We start from the raw sequence: 13,463 nt of genomic DNA, 5'->3' as shown, positions 1-13,463 counted from the left end.
GCGAACAGTCGAGAGTGAGGCGCCAGCGAACGAGAAAGTGCGACGCACAAAAGAGAGCGAACGGCGAGAGAAGGAGTGGCGAAGCACTGCACCTGTCAGTGTACCTGACAGCCACAATGTCAGTGTCTTATCAACACAAATGCTACACAAACACTGGCAACCAAAACGCCAAAACGCTACAAACACGTTTCAAACGCACTGCATTGAGGCGGCTGCGAGTCACATTCAAGTCAAAGAGGTGAGGCTCCGGTTGCTAGGGGCGAAGATAAGCGCATGCACCCGCAGCTGTTGCTGACAGCTGCCGCTACGGAAGTGTGACATGGTGGGGGCTCCGGTTGCTAGGGAGGCGCACGCCCGCAGCTGTTGCTATGAGAGAGGGCGGTGGACGGATCCCGACGAACGCCTGACATAGCTTGACTAAGAAATGCATTCGCTTTTTAAAAAAATCAGGCGCTCCATACAAAATACTTAAACATATTTACCAGATGCATTCAGAAGGTTCTGGGTGCATGCAGTAAATGTGAAAAGATATGTATGTCTGGCCGAAATAAAACCCCTGAGCCAGGCAGTGAGCAAGTCAGCTGTTTGATGTTCAAAAAAACCACGAAGCAAACACACCAGTTAAAAGTAACTGCATATGAAAGTTTGAAGGAGCCTGCGATAGTCCTACATCGCAGTCAAAGCTGCAAGAAAATGTAGAAGTGGTGCCATCTCGCGGCATCCGTGCAAAATAAGGACACGGTAGCTTGGCTGGGAGTATTATCTAGTTTTCTATAATGCCTATAGCCCACGCCAGATCGACCTGAACTGCTGTATTCACTGACTCCACTATTTAGGATGCGGATTTAATTATATCTGATTCGACCTGGATTGCTGCATTTACTATTGATTTGCGTCCCCACCTAATTTTCGCACCACTAAAATATACTTTTCAGCAAAAAAATTAAGAACTACTACTTGCGTATTCTGTGTACCTTGCCTTGTGTGATAAGTGAAGTGCGCGTTTCGTGAAGTGCGCGAGTGCAACCAGTGTTCGGTTTAAAATGTGCGTGAGTGCACCGGCATAGGAAAGAAGACGACGACGACCGATGGTGTGGACGCGCGCTTTCGCGATGTATTCGGTGAGGAAGACGATGGGCAGACGAGCCGCGTGAAGTTCGGACCAATGAGAGGCCCCCACGCTGGTTTGGAAGAAGCCCGAAGAAAGAACGGGGCAGACGTGGCCGGGACGCGACGGAGGCAAGCAGGCTACCAGGGCGCGGGGGTGGCGGCCGAGTTCCTGAGGCAAGGGCTGCTGCGGGCTCCCACCTGGTCGGGCACCCGAGCATCATCTATCGTCTGGCGTTGGCCAGGCCGCTCGTCGTCTGGCGTTGGCCAGGCCGCTCGTCGTCTGGCGTTGGCCAGGCCGCTCGTCGTCTGGCATTGGCCAGGCTGCTCGTCGTTTGGCGTTGGCCAGGCTTCTCACCATCTGGCTTTGGCCAGGCTCGTCCCGTTTCCAGGGCTACGTCCCAGCGTCGGAGGACGAACGCTGAGAGGTCACTGACCTTGGTGCGCCCGGAGCTACCTTCAACCACGAGCAACGCTTGGACCTCTGATCTACCTTGTCTGCACCCCATCGCATCAACCCTCGCCGTCTACAAGAGTGCCGCGACCGAACGGTGACAGTCGCTTTTGCTATTGCGAAACTTACGCATCCTTAGCATTTCGCGGTCATTAGGTTAATTTCTCCTCGAATTTGTGTGCTTTGTTTGTTTTTCCTCTTATTCCTTTCTCTTTATCTAGTTTATTGAAAATATATTTAGTTGTTTTTCTTGTGTGCATAAACGGTCTCGTGTTCTCTTTACCGATGTGGGTTTTCTCATCGGTTTGTATGCACAAGAACCTACACGAGAGCTTGTGGGTTGACTAGCCTCGTGACAATTGGCGTCCGCTACGACAGGACAAGATTGTTTATGCAATTAAGGTTTTTACAGAAGGAGAGAAAATGACTACGTCTGATTTAACGGCGTTAGCGATACGCATGGGGCTAGAGCGCGATGAGTTGAGGGCATGGCTTGATGAGCGTGAGGCACGAGCTCGCGAAGAAAGGGCAGCTGAGCGAGAGGCAAGAAAGGAGAGGATGGAACAGGCGGAGTTGGAACGAAAACTTGAGGCCGAATGCCAGAAGACGATTCAACTGCGTCTTCAACTTGCTCAGGTGGAAGGGGCCAGGGGATACGCGGCGTCGGACCATGGTCGACAGGTGCGAGAACCGTGTAACGTTAACCCGCACAATTTCATACCCGGATTTAATGAAAACCGGGATGACCTTGATGCTTATCTCAAGAGATTTGAGAATGTGGCCACCGGTCAGGAATGGCCTAAGGATAAGTGGGCCACGGCACTGAGTCTGTGTCTGAGCGGAGAAGCTCTCAAAGTATTTGGTCGCTTGTCTCCAGAAGAGGCACTTGACTACGAGAAAGCCAAGTTAGCATTACTGCAGCGTTTTCGTTTCACGGCGGAGGGCTACCGGGAGAAGTTCCGGCATAGCAGACCTCAAGATGGAGAAACAGGCAAGCAGTATGCAACCAGGTTGGCAAGTTTTTTCGACAGATGGGTGGAGATGTCCAAGACAGCAAAAGAATATTCGTCTGTTCGAGATCTCATAGTAGCTGAACAGTTTGTCAATCAATGCCATAACCGCGTGGCGCTTTTCCTACGTGAGAAAAAATGTCGTAAGCTAGATGAAATGGCCGAGGCTGCGGACAATTTTTTAGAGGCCCAACGACAGTCAAATTTGTTGGTTTTTCGCGACAAAACGGAGAACGGCGCCGCAGGAAAATGCGGAAGTACAGCGGGGAAGTCTCCCACTCGATGTTTTGTCTGTGATAAAACAGGTCACAGGGCAGCAGAATGTCGTGCTCGGACAAGACCATACTGTGACTACTGTCGCAAAACGGGGCACGATATTAATGTATGTACCAGAAAGCAGAACGTCACGAAGAGGACTTCTTGTATCTTGTCGCCAGAGGAAAAGGCAGAGGTAGTGAATGATATACCTGCGGACAAGCAGGAGGAGAATATGACCAGTGCGGTAAATACGCAGCCAAAGTCAGAAAAACATCCGATGCCAGTGCTGCAGGGCATTATATTCGGCCAAGCTGCTTCCGTCCTACGGGATACAGGAAGCAATACAATGGTGGTTCGGCGTTCTTTGGTGCCAGATGAAGCACTGACAGGAACCACGACGCCTTTGTTCTTAGCAGACGGGAGCCGGATCACGGTACCAGAGGCGAAGGTGGAGATTTTTTCGCCATATTTTTCAGGCACGTGTATCGTGAAATGCATGTCCTCCCCGCTATATGACATCATCGTTGGCAATGTGCCAGGATCTCGTGCTGCTGATGACCCTGACAAGAGATGGAAAGAAAAACTGGCTGAAGGGAACTTCACTCCGAACGGCGTAACCGAGACCTTGTATAAGAAGAAAGAAGACCATCGTTTAAAGGCATCACTTGGTAGTATGGAGAGCACGAGCGTCCGGCCGGATTCAGCTGCAGTTAGCGTCAGAAGTTTGAAGATGAACAGGAGGGAGCTCGAGAGGGCCCAAGCAGAAGACAAGACCCTGGAAGCTTGCAGGGACAAAGTAGGGCAGGTTTTTTATGGCAGAGGATCGACCCAGTATTCCTTTGTCATGGAGAAGTCATTGTTGTATCGAAATTACCGACTATCCTCTGGCAAATTGATACAGCAGGTCGTAGTTCCTCTCAAGCTGCGAAGTCAAGTGTTGAAGATGGCCCATGAGAGTTTGATGTCCGGGCATCAAGGAGTAACAAGAACGATTGATCGGGTGTTAGGTTCATTCTATTGGCCAGGGGTCCAGGAAGAGATTAAAAGATACGTGCGGTCCTGTGACACGTGCCAAAGAATGTATCCAAAGCACAAAGTAGGAAAGGCTCCTCTTGGGAAAATGCCCCTGATTGACACTCCTTTTGAGCGCGTGGCCGTGGACATTATTGGACCCTTAAAGCCGGTCTCAAATAGGGGCAACAGATACATACTGACCATGGTCGATTTCGCTACGCGCTATCCTGACGCCATTGCTTTGCCGGCGATTGACTCCGCGACTGTGACAGACGGGTTGGTCGAAATGTTTTCCCGTGTTGGATTGCCCCGCCAAATCTTGTGCGATCAGGCCTCGTGCTTCACGTCGGACCTGATGAGAAGTAAACGATCTGTTGGCAATCAAACATCTGAGTTCGACGCCCTATCATCCCTTGTGCAATGGTTTGGTAGAGCGATTTAATGGGACTTTGAAACAAATGCTGCGCAAGCTATGCCAAGAGGATCCAAAATCATGGGATCGATTGCTTGCACCTCTTCTATTTGCATATCGAGAAGTTCCTCAGGCCAGCATGGGGTTCTCTCCTTTCGAACTCATTTACGGGAGATACGTCCGAGGACCACTCAACTTGTTAAAGGAGCTGTGGACTGGAGAAAAGATCGAAGAGGAGGTGAAAACGACCTATGAATATGTCCTCGATCTCCGGGATCGTCTGGAAAGAACGCGAAAATTAACCCATGAGAACCTGATACGAGCGAAAACGACTCAAAAATATCACTATGATCGGAAGAGCAAGAGCCGTCAGCTGAAAGTTGGAGACCAAGCTCTTATTTTGCTTCCTACAACAGCGAATAAGTTGTTGATGGAATGGAAAGGGCCGTTTCCGGTCATTGGGAAAAAGGGCGACTACGACTATTGGCTGGACTTGCGGCATGACGCCAAACTTTTCCATATTAATATGTTAAAACGATATGAAGACCGGCAACCAGACAAAATTCCACAAACAGCATCTTTTGTGGTTATGAAAGAGGAGGAGACAGATACCCCTCTACCAGCTTGCACAGTTAAGCCGACTGTGGGTGTAGAAGCGATTCCGATCGGCAGTAGCTTAGAAGAAGACAAACGTACAGAACTTCGGAAGATTCTAACCACCTACCAAGATGTACTCTGTGAGATACCGGGAAAGACAAATCTGTTGGGTGCCGACTTCATGAGCAGGTTACGGCCATAGATACGAATTCAGGTGTTGCTAAAGATGGGAGGCAAAGCATTTCAACCAACCATCGGAATATTGTTTACCATATGTGGATTTTTTTTTCCTGTAAGTGTGCTCCTTAAGACTTGTTACAGTGATACCAGTGTGCATGTGTTCATGCGAACTCCAAGAACGTATCCTGTGTGGTGAAACACGCATCCGGCAGTTTTTTCCGTTGGGAAAAAACTTTTCGAAAAAGAGGCATGTTGCGATAAGTGAAGTGCGCGTTTCGTGAAGTGCGCGAGTGCAACCAGTGTTCGGTTTAAAATGTGCGCGAGTGCACCGGCATAGGAAAGAAGACGACGACGACCGATGGTGTGGACGCGCGCTTTCGCGATGTATTCGGTGAGGAAGACGATGGGCAGACGAGCCGCGTGAAGTTCGGACCAATGAGAGGCCCCCACGCTGGTTTGGAAGAAGCCCGAAGGAAGAACGGGGCAGACGTGGCCGGGACGCGACGGAGGCAAGCAGGCTACCAGGGCGCGGGGGTGGCGGCAGAGTTCCTGAGGCAAGGCTGCTGCGGGCTCCCACCTGGTCGGGCACCCGAGCATCATCTATCGTCTGGCGTTGGCCAGGCCGCTCGTCGTCTGGCGTTGGCCAGGCCGCTCGTCGTCTGGCATTGGCCAGGCTGCTCGTCGTTTGGCGTTGGCCAGGCTTCTCACCATCTGGCTTTGGCCAGGCTCGTCCCGTTTCCAGGGCTACGTCCCAGCGTCGGAGGACGAACGCTGAGAGGTCACTGACCTTGGTGCGCCCGGAGCTACCTTCAACCACGAGCAACGCTTGGACCTCTGATCTACCTTGTCTGCACCCCATCGCATCAACCCTCGCCGTCTACAAGAGTGCCGCGACCGAACGGTGACAGTCGCTTTTGCTATTGCGGAACTTACGCATCCTTAGCATTTCGTGGTCATTAGGTTAATTTCTCCTCGAATTTGTGTGCTTTGTTTGTTTTTCCTCTTATTCCTTTCTCTTTATCTAGTTTATTGAAAATATATTTAGTTGTTTTTCTTGTGTGCATAAACGGTCTCGTGTTCTCTTTACCGATGTGGGTTTTCTCATCGGTTTGTATGCACAAGAACCTACACGAGAGCTTGTGGGTTGGCTAGCCTCGTGACACCTTGACAACGAGTAACAGCAACATCGTAAGAACAAAGCCGTACTTCAAAATTTTCTTTCTTTTTCCGATGAGCACATACATGTTTGTATTTTGTGTCTCTGGGCTCTGATGCTTAAAGTGCAACGGAAGTCCTCGGGTGGCTGCAATGAAAGCTGTGGACAGTGTTTAAAGCACCGACATTTGAATATGTGGTGGCAAAAAGGAGTCTGTCAACTTGCAACAGCTACCTTCATTCCACAGATGAATCAAGGATGTTAGCACGTTACCTTGATTCTCTTCTGTGGACATCAAACTAAAACATTATTGAAGATTTATTTACACAATCTCACGAAGCTGAAATGAGAAATTTAGATACAAGTGCTACCCTTGAAACACGAGGTACCAGCTATAAGTGTGTACCTGAGGACATTTGCTATTGCACTATCAGTAATAATAACAATAACAATAACAATAATAATATTTATTATTCTTATTATTATTATTATTATTATTATTATTATTATTATTATTATTATTATTATTATTATTATTATTATTATTAAAGGCATGAGCAGCCCGGCAAGCTTCCGCGGATGGTAGTTCTAGCCTAGACAAACCAGATGGCCTTCAAGCTGAGCCGAAATCCTTGCCTAGACAAACATGCATAAATTTACAGACGTAGTAGTGTTTTCATTTGGAAGTCAGATGTGCCGTGTGACATGTAGAAGCAACACACATCAAATTATTGCATATTCCAACGTGGAAGCTAAGGAATGCTTTAGCCAATGTGAAGGACAAATTGCCAAGCGGAGATTTCCTTGGCCGTGCTTATGCCATAGGATGCCACATTTGTGACAACCAGTACTTCAATAAAACTGGTAAATTCAAGAAAAGAGTTAGAACACAAATATGGCGCCACAAAACAGCGTATGGCCTCGACTGCCCTCATTAAACACGCGGAATCTACAGACCACCAAATAGGCTGGTCAAGCGCATGTGTTCTGGACAAACAAAAAACCCGCATCTTCGCACGGAGGAGGGGGGGGGGGGGGGGGGACTCGAGTAGATGCGTCCCCAAGTGGTGGGGGTATCACGTGAATGTTGCGTAATTGGGTATGGTTTGGGACTGTTTAATTGTTATTTCATCTTTATTATTCATATTTATTGAATGAAGGAAAAACGTTGCCTTCAACGAGTGGTGGGACACTGATGTTGGGTTGTGACCCAATACTGGTTGGAGGTACTGTTGCTTCCATCGCATCTATTCGAGTTAAGAAAAGCATCAAGTCAAGCGAAAGCCAAATAAAGATGCCCTTTATGGGCAGAAACAGTGCACAAACTCACGAAACAAAGAGAAGAGACACAAACAAGTCAAGATGCCCTTGACTGTATTACAAGCGCCCGATCCCGTGCCGACATATACGGGGTGGCCAGTGAACAATTGTGCAGCGCAAGCAGCCAGTTTTTATTAGCAGACGCTGCCTGCACCAGCCTTGCGAGGCGAGAGGGGGGTGAGTGGGAAGTGACAGTTGGCACGAGGCACAAGCATGGGGCACGAGATCCGACACGCAAGCATGCACAGTAGGGGGTACAGACACCACCGCCAACGATGGATTTGCGAGCAGGTATGACTATAAAATGCACCGCATCTAAAAGCTTGCATCATGCCAGCACCTGAAATCCACAGACGCCTGTACATACGGTAAACAGGAGTTACGGGAGGCTTGTGACAATGTACTCTCGCTGCTCACTTCGAGTATTTAGTCGTACTTAAGTACGCTGTGCCTTTCTTATGGCTTTTATTCTGAACAGAGCTCTCTCCCATATCAGGTTCTGAAACATCGGTAAACTTTGTGTTCCACGCGTCGGTGTATCCTTTTGTGTTTACACTAAGAAGCAACAGTTATGCACTGTTTTCTTTTTCACACCTCTTTAGAAGCTCACTGTAGTTTCAGTTGAAGAGTGACTTTTTAAGCTTTGGTCAATAGTAATGCTTATTTTTGTGACGGCCGCACAGAACTGCTATCAGTTTCCATGACCTGGCCAGGTTTTTAAAAAATTCCCCGACTTTTCCATGACTTTTCAAGATGGGTCCAAAGTCTCTTACTTTTTCAGGTTTTCCAGGCTGGCAGACACCCTCATCATGCATTCCAACCTTGTTGTGCACATAGCAAACACTGTGATAGGCTGCTACGTACTTCAATGAACTTGAAAATGGAGCCTTTAAATATAAAACAAGACATACCTGCTAATGTTTATAAGTGAGGCTGTGCTCTTCATCAAGCTGAAAGCCTTTTTGTCAAACATTTTCGTTGTTTCAGGTGTGAGGGCACAGCAGACTACCACATAGTCTGATTGTTTCAACAATTCTTCGAATCTTGTAAACTGAGCACCTATTGTCTCGGCTGCTCCAAAAAAAGTGAGGAAAAAAACAAAGAAACGAAAAAAACAAAAAGGAAACAAAAAATATTAAACCAGGCTGCACTGAAATGTAACAAGTAGTATTTCATGAATTAAAGAAGGACAACTCACGTGCTCGTTTTCCTTTGTTAGACATAACATTAATAATAAGTAGCAGACAATCAAGCCAAGAAAAGTATAGGGCAGCTTATTTGTAGTAACTATGGTACAAATTTAAAAAAAGTAAAGTGAATGAAAAGACAGCTTCCCAGAAGCATCTAATTTCGTCCCCTTTACTATCTTCCCATTGATACCATCATTCCCCTGTGCTTTTTTCGGCTTGATTGTCTTATTTTCATTACAGTATTTCATGAAATCTCATTGTTGCTAGATGTAAAACACTACCACAGGAATACTTAGCGGTGAAGTATTATATCCAATATTGTCCCATAATAGCAGAGTGTTACATAGAACCTGCACCAACCACCAACGTCCCAGCGAAAGTTCCCTCCAGGTGAGGTTGGTAAACACAGTTGGTACCCACCAAATTATAAGAACATGGCAGCTGAACTTTGCACAGCAGGTGCGCATTACTCCCAGCAAACAACTGTTTAGGTAAGCTACAGCAGTACTGTTAACAGCTCTTAAACTCATACGTATTTCAAAGTGCCTGTGCAACTGGAATACTACTTGACTTCAGGTTGTTTTTCATGAAGGTTGCATGCATTACTTGACAAATTTTACAATCGCATAAAGGCATGTATACATGGATTTGCCCAATTTAGTAAGCCTAATTACTTCTATACTGAACATCTCAGTTAAACCACACCCACAGTTTCACGCAAACGTCAAAGAAAAATATCCGCACTCATTTTTTTTCTTAGTTGGTGAGAGCTGAAAAATAGTAATACTAAGCACATATTTTACGTAGTAAATTTCCACACATCATGTAGGAATGACAGCTCCTACAGGCAACGCCATAAGTACAGCTCAAGAAACTTAAAATATGTCGTACACCTTCAATTCAGAAGCATGAGGAGCCATAAAATCATAACTTGAAGTCCTCATTAACCTCACTAAACTTTTTTTACACTTACCTGCTGGTTTGCGGGACCTCGAATAGTACAAAAACCGTGACACCCTAAATGCCTTAAGCCTCTCAAGAATTCCAAACCCTGAAACCGAAATTACAACACTTATAGAAAATTTTCAGACCACAAATGAAAGAGCTGTTTTAGAGATGTATTACGACATGGTGGCATGAGCACTAGTGACCAAGTGAAATATGCTGCTATATTGCTTTAGGTTCTACCTCAAGACTGCCTTGTGCATGCCATGAAAGATAGAAAAATATTTTATGCTGTTTGGCAAAGGTAGTGCCGCACCAAACAAGTCATTGTTCAGGGAAGGTGCTACTCAAAAAACTACAACTCTTTCAAAAAGAAACTCTTTTGTTTTTATTTGTTTTGTCAAGTAAAGCTTCTCTACATCTTAACACAGCACACACAAATGAACACCAAAGGGTAATGAAGATACCGACGACACTAGTTGATGATATAAGCACTGAGCTCGTGTTATAGATTTCTTTTTTATTCTGTTGTTTCGTTAGCGTGCACTTTGTAAGATGAATATTTACTGATTTGCCCAAATAGCCGCCTCAGACAAGTTTCTCAACATTTACAATATGAAAATAAGCATTGAAACTTACACTACCAAAAGTTTAAAATGGTACTTATAGAGCACAGGGTGCCTGTTAGAAATTGGAAAGGGGGCTAAGTCTTGAGTCCCCTGGCAGAAACAGCACAGCTGCTTGCCGCTGCAGTTTGTATAAGTTTAGCAAAATCATATCTTCAAAATCATATCTTGCACAAACTCAATGAAGAGAGTGCAAGGGAGTTTAATAGCAACGCCAGGTAGTAGGCAGGCAGCCCGTACGGACAGAAATGCTCAAGCAGCCCAGCGTCTACAGCTCGTGCACACACTCGCACTTCGCACTTAGAGAGAGATGGTCCCACTAGTCAGTGCCTTGCGAATTACCCACTACAATACCCAGGCAACAAAGACAGCCATCCTGGCGACTCAAGGTGACGAGAGAACAGGAGGGTCGTAGCAGGGCTTGAGGTGACTGACGTGGACCGTCTCACGACCAAGGCGGCGCTTGTCCGTGGACGGCTTGAGCGGTTCAATCACATAGGTGACAGAAGAAGGGTGCTGTATGACGCGGTAAGGGCCTGTATACTTCGGTGCAAACTTGGGAGTCAGTCCAAGAGAGTGGAAAGGCAGTCGAAGCCACACGAGAGAACAGACGAGGAAAGTGTCCTGAACAAGATCACAATCGTGGCGATCTTTTTGGAGGGCTTGATTATCGGCTGTGAAGGACCGTGCAAGCTGACGACACTCTTCAGCATGTTCGGCCATTTCATAAACTGGGCTGAACTCTGAGGCATCAGGATTGCATGGCACAATTGTGTCGAGTGTGCTGCATGGGACACGACCTTATAAAAGAAAAAAAAATGGAGAAAAGCCCGTTGTTGATTGAATCGCCGTATTGTAGGCATACGTCACGGAAGGAAGGACAACGCCCCAATTGGAGTGGTCGGAATCAATATCCATAACGAGCATGTCTCCGAGGGTTCTATTGAAACGTTCCGTTAGGCCGTTCGTTTGAGGGTGGTAGGCTGTTGATGTGCGGTGTACCGTACGGCATGAATGTAAGAGCTGCTGCAGAACTTCCGACAAAAATACGCGGCCCCTGTCACTCAGGAGCTCCCGTGGTGCATCATGACGAAGAACAAACCGATGCAAGATGAAGGTTGCAACGTCACGAGCACCAGCCGAAGGTAGCGCTGCCGTTTCGGCATACCTTGTCAGATGGTTGGCAGCCACAATCACCCATCGATTACCACCAACAGAGCGCGGTAGCGGGCCGTATAGGTCAATCCCAACACGGTCAAATGGGCGTGCGGGACATGGTAAAGGTTGCAGTTGACCGGATGAATGAGTAAATGTCTTGCGCAGCTGACACAGGGTACATGAGCGATTGTGTTTGCGTACAACCGTGTACATACCCCGCCAGTAGTAATGTTGGCGGATCCGTCTGTACGTCTTTAGTGCACCAGCATGTGCGTGTTGCGGCTCAGCATGAAAATATTCGCAGATATCAGACCGCATATGGCTGGGTATGACTAGCAGCCATTTACGACCCACCACTTGATAGTTGCGACGGTATAACAGGCCGTCCCGTATGGCGAAATGCGTTGCTTGGCGGCGAAGAGCACGCGGGTAATCGGAAGTTGATGCGTCAGAAAGCATATTCAAGAGCCAGACAATCCAAGGGTCTTTCCGCTGTTAGAATGACATGTCTGTGACGCTGACGGCCGAGAGGGGAAGGTCAAGGGCTCATATTTCCGTATCATCAGATTTCACGGGTGATCTTGAAAGCACATCTGCGTCAGAGTGCTTTCACCCCGATCGGTAGACGACGCGTATGTCGAATTCCTGGAGGCGTAGTGCCCAACGTCAGAGGCGACCAGAAGGATCTTTCAGTGAAGCCAACCAACAGTGTGTGATGGCCAGTTACCACATCAAAAGTTTGGCCGTACAAATAGGCGCGAAACTTGTTTAACGCCCACACAATCGCCAGGCACTCTTTTTTCGTAACAGAATAGTTGGCTTCTGCCTTAGTGAGGGCGCGGCTGGCATGGGCGACCACATACTCCGTAAAACCTGGTTTGCGTTGCGCGAGTACTGCACCAAGGCAGACGCCACTTGCATCCGTGTGTACTTCAGTCGGCGCAGTAGGATCGTAATGACGCAGTACGGGCGGTGAGGTAAGAAGTTGGCGCAGTGTTGCGAAGGATTCACCACACGCTGCTGTCCAATTCGAAAGATCTGCAGGGCCAGCAAGAAGTTTGGTGAGCAGACCGATGATGGAAGCAAAGTTCCGGACAAACCGACGAAAATAGGAGCACAAGGCCCACAAAGCTCCGCAGTTCTTTAATTGTAGTCTGCTTAGGAAATTCGGCAACAGCACGAAGCTTGTCAGGGTCGGGAAGGATGCCGGCTTTAGAGACGACATAACCAAGTATGGTGAGTTGTTTAGCCCCGAAGTGACATTTCTTCAGGTTAAGCTGAAGCCTGGCGTTTGTAAGGCACTGTAGAATTTTACGCAGACCAGTGAGAGGCGAAGTGAAATCGGGTGAAAAGACCACAACGTCATCAAAATAGCACAAGCATATGTTCCATTTGAGACCGCGTAAAATCCTGTCCATCATTCGCTCGAATGTGGCGGGTACATTGCAGAGTCCGAATGGCATTACGGTAAATTCATAGAGACCATTCGGTGTGACGAACGCCGTTTTTGGACGATCAGACTCAGCCATTGGGACCTGCCAATAACCTGAGCGAAGGTCAAGCGAGGAAACGAATTTTGCACCTTGGAGACAGTCGAGAGCGTCGTCCATGCGGGAAAGAGGATAAACATCTTTCCTCGTAATGTTGTTTAGGCGCCTGTAGTCTACGCAGAACCAGATCGAACCATCCTTTTTTTTTTTTTGACGAGTACAACTGGTGAAGACCAAGGACTACAAGAAGGCTTGATGACTCCACGCTGTAGCATGTCGTCTACTTGTTCTGCGATTACGCGACGCTTCGCCGGGCACACACGATAGGGGTGCTGGCGCAAAGGAGTACTCTTCCCTGTGTCAATTGTGTGCACAACGGTGTTCGTTCTTCCTAGCACCGCTTGGGGACAGTCAAACGAACGCCTGAATTCGTGCAACAGGGTAACAAGCTGCTCTCGTTGAGCAGGGGCTAGATGGCAGTCAATAGAATGATGAAATGCATCGGACGACACACTGTTCGAGGTAAAGTGAGGAACCAACGCGTTC

General features: G+C 47.5%; 1 protein-coding gene across 3 annotated transcripts in view; it reads right to left on the bottom strand.

Moving 5' to 3' along the window:
• The window catches only part of LOC119161348 (glyoxylate reductase/hydroxypyruvate reductase), a 32,516-nt gene that overhangs the window by 9,272 nt on the left and 9,781 nt on the right, over positions 1 to 13,463 (bottom strand). For 2 of the 3 annotated variants that reach the window (XM_037413776.2, XM_075879455.1), the window contains exons 7-8: positions 9,672 to 9,749; positions 8,420 to 8,579 (exon numbers count right to left, since the gene is read on the bottom strand). In XM_037413776.2, coding sequence (XP_037269673.1) covers positions 8,420 to 8,579; positions 9,672 to 9,749 — 238 coding nt within the window. The remainder of the gene's footprint in view (positions 1 to 8,419; positions 8,580 to 9,671; positions 9,750 to 13,463) is intronic. The other variant, XM_075879456.1, reaches the window with a different exon arrangement.

The sequence above is a fragment of the Rhipicephalus microplus genome, chromosome X (genome assembly GCF_043290135.1).
Source record: "Rhipicephalus microplus isolate Deutch F79 chromosome X, USDA_Rmic, whole genome shotgun sequence".
NCBI classification, from domain to species: domain Eukaryota; kingdom Metazoa; phylum Arthropoda; class Arachnida; order Ixodida; family Ixodidae; genus Rhipicephalus; species Rhipicephalus microplus.
The sequence above is the reverse complement of the archived record's forward strand: the minus strand, read 5'-3'. Positions and strand labels throughout refer to the sequence as shown.